The 17,710-nt window shown below is 39.8% G+C and overlaps 1 protein-coding gene across 1 annotated transcript; it reads left to right on the forward strand.

Moving 5' to 3' along the window:
• The first annotated feature begins 221 nt into the window (after positions 1-221).
• LOC150079366 (uncharacterized) lies at positions 222-17,412 on the forward strand. Its single transcript, XM_090382611.1, has 4 exons — positions 222-544; positions 15,795-15,860; positions 16,063-16,193; positions 16,413-17,412. Exons 1-4 carry the CDS (start codon positions 509-511, stop codon positions 16,612-16,614), a joined length of 435 nt encoding a protein of 144 aa, XP_090238737.1. The 5' UTR covers positions 222-508; the 3' UTR covers positions 16,615-17,412.
• The last annotated feature ends 298 nt before the right edge of the window (positions 17,413-17,710 follow it).

Consider the following 17,710-nt stretch of genomic DNA (forward strand, 5'->3'; position numbering starts at 1 on the left):
TTTGCGGCAGCACTTCTCATGTGGAACATTGTATGGGGGGCGGAGACATGGTCACCATGGAGACAGCAGTGTTTTCGAGAGTGACCGGTTACCTAAGTGACGAAACGCGTCCGCCAGTGGCTGAAGGTTGCCCACTTGGATCCGTCGTGAGGATAGAAAGAGAGCGTGCTGTTTTATTTCTCTCACTCTTTTTCTTCTTTTGTTCCCGATCAATACGCGGGATGTCAGATGGCTCGTGGAAATGCTTACCAGATCAATGAAGCGTTCCACACTTAGTAAGTAGGCACTGTAACTGATGGACTCGTTGCAATACGTCACCGAAACCATAATGTTCCCGACGGGTATATAACCCCCAGTGGGTCAGTGTGTTACGTAATAATGGCAGTCTTGGACCAGCTGAAGAGGATGACACCAATGTCTTAGAGACAGACCATGGCATCATCATTACGCTGTCCGCCGATATCTGTGTGGGATAACCGGCACCCTTCTTTTCCACCAGACAGGCGTCATGGTTGAATGTGGAACTCTATCGGTTCCTATGAAGGTAGGTCTCGCATTCTTTCAGTTTTGTATATCCGGAAACACCCCAGACAGTAACATTACATAGCTACTAATCCGAGGAAATGGCCACCATGTTTTGTTATTGTCTAACCCCATCGGTAACACAAAATTTGCATCTTGCGCGAGCGTCTCTTTCTCCTGGACAAATTCAGGCAATACAAATCTTCCGGGGTACATTGTCTCTGATTCAACTAGAAATATGTGCACTTTTTTTTGACAGTAGTGTATAATAGGCTGATTTCACTTTTGAGCAGGATTAATTGTTAATTAATCTGAAGAGTGGATAAACTCTATCGGTAATACTCCTAACAATAAGGCCAATTTAAAATCTTTTAAAATGTAAATTTGAATATGTAAGTTTGAAAACATTTTAAAAAGTACACTATACTTTTAATTGGAGAAGCACCAATCAATGAACGTCATCTCAGTTTAACTTAAAACGCTTTCGCACTTTGTGTGGTCCATCATCATCATCGGATTGTTAATTTAACCAAGGGTGGAAAGCGGAAATGTGCAAAGATTCGAGATTTTTATTCCAAGTAGAAAAATCTGATCTTGTTTACTTCTAATTACTGAATGTTGGTGTTTGTTTTAGAGCAGTTGTTGAGTACCCAACCAACGCGAGTTAATTTCCCTAACTGAAAATTAAAACATCAAAAATAACATTTTTAAATCGACGAAGGAACTGTCTCTGAAGGAGCATCTTTTTGGGATAAAATGAAACTAAAATAACATCTTAAAGCGGTGATGGGCAACCTTCGGTCCCCGGGCAGCGTGTGGTGGCCCTTGAGAGACACTTTAGTTTTTATCTAAGGATATTTTCCAAAAAAAAAAAAAAAACTGCAAATATTGACTCTTAAATTGTAAAAAAAAATAAAAGTTTAACTCATAGAAGTACGAAGGTGAATCCAGTGAAAACTGAAATTACTTTTTTTTGTCAGTAGCTAGTATTTATTAAAAAAAAAAACAAAAATACACCACCACAATTTAGTCCTTGTGTAATCTGTACACACCGGGTTTTCATAGCTTGCTATTATAAAAGTTTTTTGGTTGCTGTTGGGTACCATGTTTCGATAATGCACAATTCTCATTATAATGGACATCCTACCAATCATTTTTTCAGTCTTCCAAAAGCATGAAAATCTCAAGGCGATAAATGCGATACTCAATTATACCTCAGTACACCTTCTAGATGGTTGCTTTAATGTATTGAGTTGGTTGGTAACAAAAGGACACCATCGGTCAAATATCCGGAGTCTTGATGGCACGCGGTAAATCAACTCTGGAGATTCGTGTACTTTTATGTGTTGACTTTCGTCTCTATATGTGAAATGGCGCATCTATTTTGCACGTGTTAAGTACCTACACTACTTCTCATCAGGTTATTATGAGATCCATTTATGAGATTTTTTTTTTTTTTTTTGTAATTTTACAATTTTGAAATTTTTCCTGCGCATGACATAAAAAAAAATAAAATAAATAATTCTATTTACATGTTCGTAAAATATTTCTTTTTTGATTCAATCAATTCAGCGAGCGCAGTTGCGAGTGCTGCCCAAACATGGGGAAATTCCGACTTACGTAGCGTTTCGCGGAACGCAACCCTTACGTAAGTCAGGGAGTTCCTGTTTAGTATTATAAACAAAAGAAGTGTAAAATTATCAGGGTACGTTATGCTAAACTGGAGTCCAATTTTTAAATTTCAACTCTTGGATTTTTTAAAAGCTAAAACTGCCTTTGTGAGGGGCTCGGAAAGTCCACAAAGATCTCAATGCAGCCCCAACAAAAACGTTTCTTTTTCTTATCCTGTTTTAGAGTCCAAGTAACTGAGTCCACGATGGGTCAACATAGCGTTTCTGTAAATTGCGTAGCTTCTGTGGATTGCTTGAGGGATGAAAAATCCCTTTCTTCAGATCGACCAACTCAGCCACAGTATAAAAAAAAGCTCTGAAAAGTTCCTGCTGTCCTGATAGAATCGAACCCAGACTTTTGCCATCCGCGGTCGGTTTCATCTGTTTTGCAGGATGAAATCAAGACAAGAAATTAACTGGTGGATAAAATGCTGAAAATTCTATTGTGGTGAAAAAAAAGATTTGCAAAGATCATCACATACAGGTTGGAGCAGATATGGGATGTGATTAGATCATTGTTTTCTACGGGTGATATTGCAACAGAACCCTTATGATCTAAAAGAAGTGGAGGTTGTAGAAATACAGCAGAAGATACGACTGCTATTTGGACTCAAGGAAAGTTTTCTACAGTTACCGTTTCAAAATTACTTTTTGAATTTTCATAATGTCGAACAACATGTTGTGCAGGTGGAAAAGGAAACGGGACATTTCGATTCAGTTGATATGCGTTATTCTCTTATCAAAAGGACGCGGCATATTTTTTAAAGAGAGGAAGTTTGGATAAACTTTTTTCCGACAGAAGTTTAAAGGATGGGACAAGGAAAAGGTTTACGCAATGAATTAATTTGAAATACAATGGGTGTTTGAAAAGTTCGTGGTCTGAGTATGAAGGGTTTATTGGAGGAGTCTGGTAACATGGTACTTTCCAATATATTCCCCTTTACACTCAATACACTTTTGCTAACGATGCTGCAATGAGTTGATTCCAGCTCCGAAAATTCTCCTGGGCCTCCAAGAATGCATCCATTGCAGCAATGACATCACTATCAGTGGAAAATGGATTCGGGCTCATTAGTACCAGGATTACCTGGTACTAATGGGCCTACAATATTTCTTTTCAACAAAATACTTTATACAGAAGCTTTTCTGGCAGAAAACACGGCATGTTGAAAGACAATATTTGTGGATGCCACAAATCGATTGGAGGGGTATCTCCAAGAAAGAAAAGGCCAGGTTTTATCAGCCCTTGCGGTTGCTGACTAAAGACCACCACCAGTTGCAGAGCTCTCATTAGGAAGAAACAACTCATTTTGTTCCACCAGAGCACCGCTATAATGACACTGGTTTAGTTATTACTGTGCATGGTTTATTTTATGTAACTGCATTTTTTTTTATGTGCGTGATGACGTAAAAGGAAATCTTAATAATCAGTTGCCATAATTTATTTTGTGTACCGAATGACTGAATGCTTATTTACCGATCTTCAGGAACGTGCTGTCTGATTTATGTTGGTTTGTTTACTTAGCATAGACAGTTGTTTTAACTCATCAAGGAGATAATTGCAAAGAAATGTTCAGTTTTGTTTCTTTATCGTTGGTCCCTTACACTTCCGATGTTTGATAAGAATTAAACAGTTGGAGCACAACGAAATTTTTATTTAAACCAAATACAAAATTTAATTTATGAAATTTTGTCAACTGTTCAAACTTATCTTTCTACCAAGACAACGCGCTGCTTCAATGATAACAAATATCCTGGAGGATATGAAATGGGAGATGTTTCTTCGATACCCTTCATAGTCCAGTCTTGTCATGTTGTCAGTTTATTAGGGGAGTTTCAAACAGTTTTCCGTTTGCTCGACAAAAAACCCGAGTTTCCGGGAGTGAAATCCTTACAAGGCTATGTATGTAGACGAATATACAGAAGCAAGGTTGGAAGAAACCTCAGAAGAAAGATTGGAGTCACTTGCTGCTTAACTTTGCAATATACGACGATCTTAGGGTGAAGCTCCGGACTGACGATTCAGATCTCTCTCTAGGGCGGAGGAGTTGCTTCTGCAGAATAAAAACCATCTTTCAGCTCTTCAGAACTTTCCCTCCGAGGTCTTTGCTCACAGAAAGAGAATCAACACCGAAGTAGCGAACCAAAACAGTCCACCATATGCGGCTGTGTGAGTGGGACAACAGTTGCCCCTTTGCTATCCTGGATGACAAAACATGTACTTTCAGAGGACACTCAGAGATTTATGTGTGGTGTTGGGCTGCTCGTGAATTAAGCGTAGCTGCACCAAAATTAGCTATATTTTCTTCTATGGTTCATATTCACAAAAATTGTCATTGCACTGATCTTAAAGGACATCAGTTCGACTTCTGAATTGTCCTGGATGCTAAAACAAGAGTTCTTATTGAAGACTACTTTTTTATTTTATTTTTTTTTTTATTTTTAGTAACCAGCACCACGGGGTTTTTTTTTTTTTTTTTTTTTTTAACTGTGGAATGGGCCCCAGAGAATCCTGGCCCACCTAGCAACATTAACTTGCTCACTCTCCTTTGAGACGGTACGTGCTCAACTGGGACTGGCCCATCTTCCCGTGGCGTGGACGAGTACCCAGAATCATCTCTTCAGGTGACTGATGCTTCTGGGCCAAGTGACCACAACAACAGAATATGCACATCACTCGCATAAACCTACACTAATCACATTTCTGGCCCTTTTACTGTTCATTCTGTTCTTCACAGAGACACGAGGGGGAGTTGAACAGACGTTCTAGGTCCTGCTCTATACACATGTCCACATTTTCAACAGTCACCAGACAAAACGACATTACGCCAACCTCTCAATACACTTCTGCAGGCCACTTTTGTAGAATTCCTCTGACTGTCCTTCAAACCACGCCTCAGCAGCAGAAATAACCTCATCATCAACAGTTGTTCCCATGAAGAAAGGACTTCGGGGCAGAAATACGAGGGTGAAAGGTCGGGTGAATAAGCACGATGCAGCAATACCCCATCTTTTTTTCTTTTATAGCAGTACGTAGCTTTATGGGGAGGTCGGTATAATACTTCACCGTCACAGTACAGACCTTTTGAAGGTAAGTTAGTGTCACACCATGTTGATCCCAACAAACTGATAAAGTCTGATTCAGTGTCCCATCGTGTTTGCCATTTGTTTATGATTTCATTAAAGACACGCTTTCTGTCACTATTAATACTAGTAAAATTATTAAGCAGCAGCCATTATCAACCCACTGCAGGATGGAATCCTGCAGTGGGTTGATAATGGCTGCTCCTGAACAATTCATGCTGAGAGAAATGGACCATAGTCTGCCACGTTGATCCAGTGTGGGTTGGCAGATCGATCGTATTTAGCAGTCAGGGGCTTGAACGCCGGTCTACTCAAAGAGGGTGTACTACTGCACTCCCGTTCCTGACCACTCGGCTACGGAGTGGGTATCTGTCTCTTTATACAATAACACAATCCACGGTATACATGAAACAAGTCCAACGGAATCTCTCCGGCCAAGACTTGCACAGCAGCTGTTGAAACTGTTCGACCTCCTCTCAAAATACTACGAGTATCAACCGTTGAATTGAATTTAACTTAGTTTGTATCCTTACAATCCTAGCCCAGTAAAACCAGGCTCCAGCTGCATACATTGTCAAGGGGAGGAAAACTGCTGTGTAGTACAAAAAAAAAAGTCTTCCGACAAACCGAAATCTGCTTTAGACACCCTAATAATTGCACTGGAGAATTTCCTTACTTTATTACTAAGATATTGTAAATGTGTATTGTAATTGTAAACGTTAATTAACAAGCCCAAATATTTAGCTTCCTTCACAAGTGGTATTTGTCGTCCGTTAAGCTTAATTTGCGGAGGTTGGTTGAAATCCAGACTATATTTAAAAAGCATTATCATTTAAAAAGTCTTAGTAGGACTTGTAGTCAGCTCGTAATTTTTTGCCCAGGAGTACAAATTATTCAATACCATATTAGCCTTATTCTCCAGATCAATTCTTGATCTACCAGCAATTATTATTGTTAAGTCATCTGCAAAAGGAAAGACTGAACTAACCAATTGTGCAATACTATATTCCAAACAAGGGGTCCCAACATTGATCCTTGCGGACACCCTCGCAATACCTGCATTTTAACATAATATTGTGATTTTACCACCACATATCTGTTTGTGAAATCACTTCTAAACAACTTATATAGTTGCAAGGGGCAGTCAGCAACTCTTACTTGTTCAAGGGCAGACTACCACCATAGGGAGTCAAAAGCTCCCTCAAAATCCATGTAAATCGTTAGTTCGTACTTAGACGTAGAACCTCTAATATGTGTTATAAAGTCGACCAGAGCATCCTCACACGATCTGCCAGGTGTAAATCCGTACTGACGCGTAGGAACCATGTCACAAGCTGTCATTAACTCAGAGACACGAAATGCCATAAGCCGTTCTAAGACCTTACCAAATTTAGCTGGTTTTCATCACTGGTTTTCTAATTAACTTCAATAGGCCAACTTTCCATTCGTCAGGAAAATATCCCTGAACTAAACACTTATATGCCAGAAGCAAATGTGGAAACAATTTATGAAACCTGAGTAGGAAAGCGTTTTCAATGAGATCCATACCAGGACATTTAGTAACATTAACTTCCTTCAAAACGTTTGTTAATTCTTCAGAGGTAAACTGAGCCGAACTGTTTGAGTTCGATATATTTCATTATCCATACGAATAGCTGACTGGTCATACGTATCTTTCTGAACATCATCTGTTGGAAACAATTTAGTCAATATTACGTCAACGGTATCTTCCCAGCCTATCGTCTCTTGAGAATGTAAATGACCCAAATACGTCCGAAGAATGCAACTTGTTCCTGGAAATTTTATACAACAACCCTCATGGGTTTTGAATTCCTGATTCTTTGACGAATACCCTCCAAGTTTTTCGTTTACGTGCCGCTATGGCTCTACAATAAGTGAACAATACAATGATATTAGTTAAAATGTCATTGATTTAAATGTAATCATCACCCAGGTGGCATTAACTATTACAACATCTATGTCTCTGTTTACCACCGCAATTCCTGTTTTAGATCCTTCCTGCACAGGCTGAACAACACGAGGAGATAAAGAATAAACCAATATCTGAACAGATTGATCAGACCGAACTTTGGCACAGTACGGTTCTTGCAGCGATAGTATACCTAATTGACTCTCCTCAGCCGAACCTCATCTGCAACTAGTCTTGGTCTTTGCCCGTTAATTTTTAATATCCTAATACTTTTCATATCAGCAGAAGCAATAACAGATACTGTAACACTCTCCACAGAGTCACAAACTAGATTCTGGTTGGATACACTGTTCATAAGCAGTTCTATCTTTTGCTAATTCAAGTGCTCGTTGATATTCTGGACACCGTATGTCTTTCACAGAAGGTTGATAATCCCTCTTCCTACGTTTACAGTTGATACAACGGGGTTCCTGTTCTTTGTTGGGGCAGTCCGCATGCACATGGCTCCCAGTTGCACAGTGACCACAGGATGGTGAATTATGAGAACAAAATTCGGTTGTATGGCCATATCCTAAACTGTTTCGAGTAGAACTCCCTTATTACGAATCAACCTTAAGGTTTTGACTTCTACTGTTTTAAAATATGATTTCAATGTACTTGTAACAACGTTTCTAACGTCCGAACTTGTTTTGAGATCACTGTTGTCCAAAGCTCTCAGGATCATGACATGATCTCCCGAGTTTCTTTAGTCTTAAGCTGAGTCTGTACAATAGCCGCGTTATGTGCGCGTGACGTCAGTGGTCGCGACTGAATACATTCGTGCTCAACCATACTTTCCCCTCCTCCAGATGTTAAAAACTCTCAAGAGGCTTAGTATACTCTGTATGTCTAACAGGGGGAGTGAAAAATGTCTGTATGATAGTCTCTAAAAGTTGTGCAACTTCATCAGTAATTGCCTTCAACCTTTCATTCTCGATTAACAAGGATATTCCCTTACAATGATAATTATACCGACGAGATGTGAGCAAAGATTGGGATCGTAAGGTTTAAAACAATAATCCAAACCAAGAAAAAAAGAAGAATAGAAATCTCGCAGATCATCCCAACTCTCATTCCTGTAATGCCAAACAACGCGAGGCCGAGAAGGGCTCCATTACAGAAAAGATCATCTCCAAGTCGTGATCTGAGTTGCGTGAGTGTATAATCAAAATTAATTGGGCACTTCGAAGGGTTTTGATGAAGAAATAATCAAGGGTGCTGGATCATCCGGTAGGTAAATGAACAAGCTGAGTGAGGTCATTAGTAATCGTAAAATTCTTGCAACTAGCAATTTGAAGTCAGTTGGAGCTGTGAACATTAAAATCACCAAGGAACGTAACGTCACTTTACTGTTGTTCGATTTGAAAAAATCGATTTCAAAGCAAAGAAATCAAAGTGCTGGCTGATTTTTAGGGTTGGGAGAGCGATAGAAGCAAAAGGTGAATTTTACAGGATGGGTAGAGAGAGATTTTAAGCCAGGGGAGATCAAAAAGGAGTTCAATTTTAGGAAGTCTGACAAGGAATATCTTACTTATCCACCTTTCAAGCGAAAGGTGGTACTTGAGATGGTCCAAAGAAGTAAGCGAGGTTTGAAAGACTGTAGGTGTGTTTGGCAGTAACAGAATACAAGTTCGGAAACCAAGGTAATCAGATCTCACACGCAATGATCGTTTACTGTGTGAAAGAAATCACAAGTAGTGAACAGAAAAAATTGCGTGTCGATCCCTGATTACGTAGGGTGAAACCTTGAAATATTCAAAAAATGTTTGTGGCCATTTTGAACAGTATATAACATACTCAAATTGTCTTGGTGGTATTTATCTAAAAATTACCACGTGATAAATATTACTCTTACCTACTGTAAACTGTTTAATGGCTAGGCTAGAAAGGTTAGCTTTCTCAACCCATAACATAATCTTGTGAAAATTAACCACGTAAAGAATTAGCGGATACTCCAAATATTCTTAGAGCCCCAACACTTTTTCGGGCCCGCTCTGCAGAGGTTCTGCACCAACACAGATGAACAAGGTTGAGATGGGCAAATGCCTAGGAGCCACCAGCGATACCACAGTGGTATCGTCACCGTCCTCCCCACACCGGGTGGAAAAGGCCCAAGTTCGAATCCCGTCGATGACGGGATTCGAACTTGGGCCTTTACTCTTTCACTCCGTAGCTGAGTTAGTCGGTTTCAGGCGTAGATAGCAAGGTTCCCCCCCCACCCAGAAACTGGGGTTTTTCGTCCAGCAAAATAGACAAATCGACCATAGAACACACGCAATTAACAGACATAAGACACAGCCCCACGGCAGATGAATTTAATTATTCGGGTTACTAACTAACTATTAAATATAATAGTTAGTTAGTTACTCCAAATATAACTTAAACCTACGACTTGTTCCTAAGAGAAAAGTCAATGTAATTAAATACAAAAATAAACCGCTGAAGTTGTATCCAGATGTCAGCGATGTTGACTTTCATGGTCCTGAATCTTCTCCTCCACCGTTTAGTGCAGTGGAGGAGAAGCAGCTCGAGACCTGAAAATGAGTTCGAAACAATTCTCCTGTTTATTCTACTCTCCAGAACACGACGTTCTAAACACTCCACACCCTACTTGCTAAATTACTAGTTTGCTTATTTCAGCCACTTCGACTTGAAAATTTGCAATCATTAAAAGTTTTTGTTTATTTGGTCTCTCTTCTGAAGAGTCTTTAATTTTTCCAGCTTCTTTTCAACTTTTCCTCTCATTATTACGTCTTCTGAGTTTGTTGTGTTCTTTTGAATCAGTCCTCTTTCTTCTCTTCTGTCAATTCTTTTTCAATCGCTTTTATCTTGCTCCTTACGAAACCCAACTCTTTCTTCCCCAGGATCAATATTTTCCTTTATTCGCCTGTTTGTTGCTATTGAAGCCTGAGAAGTTATTTCTTTTCTTCTACCTCCTTCCCCATAGAATGAAGAGCCTTAATGGGGGCAGCTTTATAATGACTTAAGACCGTAATACAGCAGTACGAAAGCGAAACAGACTCTCTCAATGGATACATCCCAAACAACAATAGGTGGAGCCTAATGGTTCTTGTAGTAAATATAAACAGCCATCTTACAGTTCAGCTATTATCCTTGTTACTAGATCAGCAACATACTCGCCATTTCGCTCGACGTCAAAGCGATATTAATCTTTTGTTATCACTGACTGGAACGTCATTTTGGATCGCGTGCACCAATCATCCCTCCAACAAAATCTGCAAACTCAGACTCAGCGATTATCCGACAACGTTCAACTATTTTTGATGTCTTCCACCAGTACAGTAAAGAAATATTTCTTATTCTTCGTATTCTTTTTAATCGAAGCAGACGGGTTGCCAGACTGCTGACAAAAGACTTCAACTTGAAATTTGCTATCGATAGTTTTCGAATAAAAAAAGGATTCTTGTAACATCAATTCGAGTACTGGAACAAACTTTCCAAGAAATAGTCATTTGACATTAAGGGAAAACTTGTACTAAGTTTTGATTCCATCGAGTGTCTGTGGGATCAGATTGAAGTATACGATGTAACTCCATCCCTGCCATTGTGGGATGCTCAGTAGACACCAAAGCTGGTCATATCACGGGTTATCCACATCTCTACGCTTTTAAGCAGTTGTTGTGCTCGGGAAAACCCAACGTAGTGGTGATTCTAATTTTATGGCTACTGCGTACAGTCAACTGAGAAATTAGCAGAATACTAAGAGATAAAGTATTTATTTGGAGTAAGTTTTCGTTTTTGTTAAACCATGAAATGGCGTTTCCTTCGGAAAAAAGTCTCATAATGGTCAGGGCTTTCTGGCAATCGTCAATCATTAGCGTGCAAGCGGAATAAACAAACACACCATTGGCCTTCATAAAGGAAAAAAGTTGTATAATTTAAATCTTGCACGAATGGAACAATACACCTCCATAGATTTATGTTCCTCTCAATGCTTATCGCATGAATTCTAGATATTAAATCGAAGAGAAAACTGAGCTGTCAAGGATACAGCGTACATGTGCGTTTTGCCCACTGACGTATTACCCTCGCTTAACCCTCCCCCCCATATTTGCGCTGCACAAACATTTCAAGATTAGTGTCAGAAAAACCAGCACTTGGCAGCTCGATTTAAAACCGAAATGGACTGATTTGTAAACGGATATTTTAAACACTTCAAGTGAAGTGTTGATCTTCATGGGTACGTAATATTGAGTAGAGAAAGAATACTGCCACACTCTGTAGCTAGAAATGTTACATCTTGGAACGAATCTATTTGTTTTTTTAAATTACAAGACACTTTGTATCTCCTTATTTATACTGCGTGGAAAATTTAATGTCTGACTGGTGTCTTCTCCGTCCTGGACCACTTGTAACTCTACTGCCTCTACCTTGTAAGTTACTCCTGGATTTCTGTCCCCAGAGGACAATTCTTACATTCAGCAGCATTAAAACTTCAAGTGGAATTTTTCGGATCATTTGTGTTAAGTGATTTCGAAGCCAAAGGCTTGCTTCTGATAGTTAACCACTCTTCCTTCCTTTAAATCATCAGAAAATTTTGACAACCACTCTTGCACTCCATCAGTGCCATCAAGGAAGATAAGAGACAGAGATGTCCCCTAATACTAATCCCTGAAGAACTGAGGTCTTTCCATTTATGACTAGAAATGAGCCCCCTCTCTCTTGAGCCTTAGTTAATTGAACCATTACGAAGAATGGTTCAATTAACGAGTGTCCTACTTTTCTGAGAGATGCAAGGCGGCGTGGTCACTATGTGCGTGCAATAACTCTCTATTGTTGCTCGCGTGTGGCACTGCTTGGATAACAGCACTCGTACGCACAAATCTCTCTAAGCGAATTCAAGGAATCGGCGAGTTGGTTTATCGACTGTCCCAGGAAGAGCATTGTCAACAATTTCCATTTTACAACCGATTTGGGAATATAAGGAAGGGCACATTCAGTTGTTGAAGGATATGGGATCAACGCGTACCCTCAAGACATATGTCCATGAATCGCATATAGAAATGACCATCTTTTATTGCGGGATAGATGATTATAAATTGTTGTTCTCTTTAAGAGTAGTCCACAGTTGTGCCTCTTCTACTTGAATGGAGTTAGGCTTCAGGCGGTGAGTGTTAAAATCAACTGACCCTTTTAATTATACTTACCCCGAAACTCTTTATCTCACTCCTACAAATATATTAAGTTCCTGTTTTAGGGTTCGGGTAGCTCGTCATTCAGAAGATTATCTCCTGCGTTGTAAGAATTTTTGTTTATTTCGACTACAAACTGGAATCAAATTTCAGGGATCCCATCTGCTTAACTTTGTAGAACGAACAATACGAAGGCGGCGTCCTTTATTAGGTGTCAACGTATTGTGTTTGAAAACTATGTACACTATGATTGGTTTGACTCTCTCATCCTGTCTGGTGTGGGCAGCCAGGGGGTAGTGGTGATGGTTCCCAATGGTATTGCACTCCATCCCTTGGAGTGCAATACCATTGCAACCCAATACCAAAGAGGTGGGCAATGGCCTGTTTTTTTTTTTTTTTTTTTAGATTTAATTTAATACAGAATATATGGTGTAGATGGACACTTGTCTAGTTGCCACCATGGGCAATTATATACAATGTCAATGACTCTCATCCGATGAAATAAAAAAAGCTATGCAACCATTGATTGCGTGAGACCAACTAACTCGGCCACAGTGCTGAATAGTCCATAAAGATAATTTTCCATGTAGATGGCCTCCAACCCAATTTCTACTTGGTGGGGAAAGAACAAAGATCATTTTTAAATTTCTTTTTCTTCCCCCGGATCGTTATATTCATTTGGAATTTTCTTACAGTTGTTCAGTAACATAATGCGGTCGACCTTTTCTGGACTTGCCCATTTATTATCAACGGAAGCATTTTGTCCTCAGAATGAAGGACAAAAGGAGATATCTTTCTGTCGTATCGGACCAATTGCACTCTCCAATGCTTCATTTTTATTCGAAGTGCGATGATTTCTTCCAAGACAACGCAACTATCCATCTTGCAAAAGATGGATCTAAACGGATCGAGTAACGTTTCCAAGATTTCCAACATCAACCGTGGCCCTTAATTCTCCAGCTCTAAATCCAATGGCGAATGTCTGAGATAAGCTGGAAATGGAAGTTTGGAGTCGCAGTTTTCTACCAACCGCAATATAGCAGCTGACGAATATCCTGATGGAAGAATGGTCAAAATATGTAAATGGGCTCTCTCAGACACCTAGTAAATCCATACCCCAACGCTTAGGGGCTGTAATTTGAGCCAATGATGGCCCTACTAGGTACTGAATAACAGTTTATAATTTTTTGTCAAAACGTTTTATAGTCCACAGTTTTAAGTTTCCAAGAACTCAAATCGACCGCTCTTTTATGTTTACACCATCCATCTTCCATAAAATAGAAAATTACTTCGATATTCATGGACTTCTATTTTTGGATATTTATTCATCAAACATTTCAAAGGAAATCCATTGAGTTAACACAGGAGAAGCATTATTGGCATCTCTCTATTATGTATAACGTACGCTCTTATTGGCGTTCCGTATAAACGCCAGCTCTGTCGAAAGTCATTCGTATGTGCGAACATAAAGCACGTGATAATTTATCGTGTCCATTTTAGGATCCTAGATGGAGCTTGCTCTCTATTGAAGGGTCACCTGATTGTCCCGATTCGCTGGTATGGGAGTGTCCGCTCTATATGAACAACTTCTTTTTCAAAGGTTTATAAAAAGGCAAAACACCAAAGCCATACAAAAATGAAAAGATCTTTCTGTGGTTGGACAATATCTGAATTCATTGGTAAACGCCAGTCGTACGAAAGGTCATTTAAGATAAAAGAAAATTACTTCGACACGCTATGAAGCAGAAATTGGACTTTTACTAAAGCGTTCAAAGTGGTGCACTTAAAGGGAGGGAAGGCAAATCCAGGTGGGTGGACGGAAGAGATATTTCTAAGTGTCTGGATGTAGTGACTCTGGGCTGAATGCTTTTAAGAACTCAATAAAACTTTGTTGTTTCTAAAAGAGCGAAGAAAGATGGCATGAAAACAGCGTGCGAATTAATAAGTCACTTGACTCGAATGACCCTCATTCACATCTCAGTGGGATGAACTTAATATACAGGGGTTCAACTCCGTTTATAAGAGGGAAGGAACCTTTATTGATCCAGCCAGAAGGAAAGATCTCGGGAGGTGGGTGAGGAAGGACCTGCAGTTCCTTTAAGAAAGTGGTAAACGAAGTGATGTATTTCTTCGAATGAAAGTCGCAAATGTTTTAACAGGTCTCGTGAATCGTTAGGTCACTGATGCAGCCTCCAGATGTCTGCGGGTGTCCTTGGCAGTTGTCATAACAACGCCAGCCGGGTAAGTTGTTCGTGACCCGTATGCGCAGAAAAGGTTCGCTTCTTCCTCGTGACCAGAGGAAAGGTTAGCATTTTCACTGCTCATAAAAATCGGCGTTGTCAGTCACACTTCATCTTGCATATCCACGGGGGGGGGGGGTCCTTTTTTTTTCTTTATATCCGTCCCGAAGGTCAACTATTTTAACTTTGCCATCGATCATTCGCAGCTAATGGGCCGAATACGGCTGGCTGCCATAACTGATTTGTAACGTATCTGACCACTGACATCTCTGATGAATACAGATACTCTAGAAATCCGCTTTACGTGCAGTTCGCTAACGGGAGGTAATACTCTAACGAAGTGCGCGTGCGTGTTGGTAGTATCGGTGATGAAATAGTTGCCAGTCTTGGCGTTTAATACGTTTGTGCGCTCGTGCATGTGTGTGCGTTTCGTGTGACCATTGAGATGTCAACTGCAGGGTGGCTTAAACAACTGTAAACAAGTCGCCGTACTTACTGAAATGGTTGCCAAAGAAACCACAATAAACATTACAGATGTATACTAGAGTGCACAAAGATATTGTACAAACACCCGCCAAGAACTCGTATATTGCGCGTTGTGTAATCATTAGGAATAACCAATGACTTAGAAATTAGTTCCTAAGCCATTCAGAAGGTTTGTTTGCTTTTGAGCTAGGGGGACTAAGGCCATGAGGATCAGTATATCGTGTTCGTGATTATAGCAGTGGTTACGATTACCTCCATGAATTATTCGGGCGGTTTTCAGCCCGCACAATGTCTAAACCAGCCGTTGAACACACTTATTCGAAATAAAGTTGAAAAGTTCTTCATATTACACGAGACTGTGGAAGCACAATCTTAACCACTGAGCTAGCTGCGACGACATGTAAGAAGATACTTCTTATAACTGAGGACATGGCCATAATATTACTAAAGCAATAACAAAGACTCCAAAGAAGACTTATTCTTAAGTAGACAAGCAATTATAAACAGTAAGATTTGCATCAAGTGATGTTCTCTGTTACAAAGTGTTCAGTAGTTTCATTAATTGTATTTTGTTACGAAGTTCAATGTTACCCTCTCCTAAAAGCCCCAAGAGTGGTAGAGTTTTTCATCTCTGATGGCCACCGATAACTTAAACTTATTTCTGTTTCAGGTGTCTACACCTGCAGCTGTTGTGCACGACCACACTGGCTCATCTGCTCTCTGCCTGGTACTTCTGGTGAGTAATATAGTTTCTTTTTCGAAATAGTCCTATTGAGTTCAACATTACGCTCAACTACAAAGAACTGCGTACTCAACATCTGATTCTTTTTAAAACTTTTCTTTAATCCTTCCAAAACGACAATAAATTCGCCTCATAACTGAGGATAAAGAGCATCGAACAATATTTAAACAGTTAACCCTTTCTTTTCTTGTTCCAGGATTGCTTTGCTGGTGGTGGTGTGTCTTCTCGTGGTACTTATAATTGTCTGCGTCATGTGTTGTCGAAAACCTCGCAAAGGAGTGATGGCGCATCTCGTTCATCCGCTGCCGAAAACGGTGTTACGAACAGGTAAGTATCAACCTGCCCCCTGCTCGTTCCCCCATAAGGTTTAGGCATGTAGAAACACTAAAAGAATTTATTTGTTTCCCTCCAGGATACACACGACAATAACGCTCAGATTTCATAAAATAGACTGCTGTATAAAAGTAATTATTTAGCGAATCTTTCTGAGAAAGATCTTCACCCAAAATGGACTCTGACCTCAACATTTTTCTTTCTTTCCCACAGCTCAAGATCCCCAAGGAATCATCCAACCAGACGTGATGTTTTACAAGCGCTGTCCAATGGAAGCTGCTGTCATGGCAACATTTCCACCTCCTGTAGCTACTTTGCGAGTTTCTACCCCGATCAAACCACTCACACCGGCCTACGAACCAACTCAACCGGTGTCCATAACGACAACCCATGTGACCCCCGCCACCAGCAGTAACGAACTGACTCTCCCTCCTGGTTACGTGGTACCTCGTGACCCCAAGTATCGATGATAACGGTTGTCACCCACATTTGTAACGACTAATGAAAGTGTCGGAACTGTATCACAGTGACAAAAACGGCCAGGAGTGGGCGCCATCTAGTGGTAGCTACCTGAACTCTTAAGATGACGCGAACAGATTTCAATTTAAACAAACTGCTCAGTCTAACGAGTTAATTTCGTAAGTGTTCATTCAAGTTAAGAGTACTGAAATCAAGAGAATGACGTAGAGACAGTGCTTTTAACAGGTACCATCTTTAATCTATTTTGGAAAAGTGCAAAAGACACCAACTAAACACTTATGTGCCTTAAGTGTATTATAAATGACGTTTGTTGAATAAAAAATACATTGTATTAGATACGTAATTAGGGTTAGCTACATTTCGTCAGGATTAACGAGGTACAGCAACCACCAGTAAACAAACTGATGGAAATAATTAGGTTTACATTTAAGGCATCGCCTTTCAAGCATTGTTACGAGGCTAAGCCTCGCGGAGTGACACTACACAGTAGATATTATGGCCACTTGTGGCCTTGGCACGCAATCTGATTCTTATGCACATCTTGGAGAAGCGGTGACCTTGTTATTTTTGCCACCCTCTGTAGGGAGAGAGAGATCTGTTTACAATGCATGTTCTCCAGAGGCAAGCCTCGAGGAATTCTATTTTTGAAATGTAACACGTTGTCACGTACATGTTGTTTATCTCGTGTTATTAACATAGCTAATAGCGTACAATACAGTTCGAGTACAGCGTTGTTTTAAGCGTACAGCAATTTTACCGTTTCTGTAAAAGTCACTGTTTCTAATCTGGAAAGAAATATTTATTTTTGAAACGTGTCGTACCGTATTTCATTATTGTTGTAATACTCTGTTTTACGCACTCAAGGGATAAGCCAAAAGACGTGTAAAATTTAAAAAAATAAAAATGATAATAATCTATTTGTCAACAAATTAATGTGATGGCATTGTTTACAAGGATAGAACTTCACTTCTTTACGTAACAATGAACTTTTAACAGATTGCAACATTCAGTCACTATTATTATTGTTGTAA

Source organism: Mastigoproctus giganteus, chromosome 10 (assembly GCF_048544385.1).
Source record: "Mastigoproctus giganteus isolate SK-2022 chromosome 10, ASM4854438v1, whole genome shotgun sequence".
NCBI lineage: Eukaryota > Metazoa > Arthropoda > Arachnida > Uropygi > Thelyphonidae > Mastigoproctus > Mastigoproctus giganteus.

Bases quoted from the DNA above. Each gene is read 5' to 3' on its own strand.
- LOC150079366 (XM_090382611.1), top strand. From the start codon at position 509: ATGGTTGAATGTGGAACTCTATCGGTTCCTATGAAG. The intron at 545-15,794 runs GTAGGTCTCGCA...TTTCTGTTTCAG, and splicing joins CTCTATCGGTTCCTATGAAG to GTGTCTACACCTGCAGCTGT. The intron at 16,194-16,412 runs GTAAGTATCAAC...TCTTTCCCACAG, and splicing joins GAAAACGGTGTTACGAACAG to CTCAAGATCCCCAAGGAATC.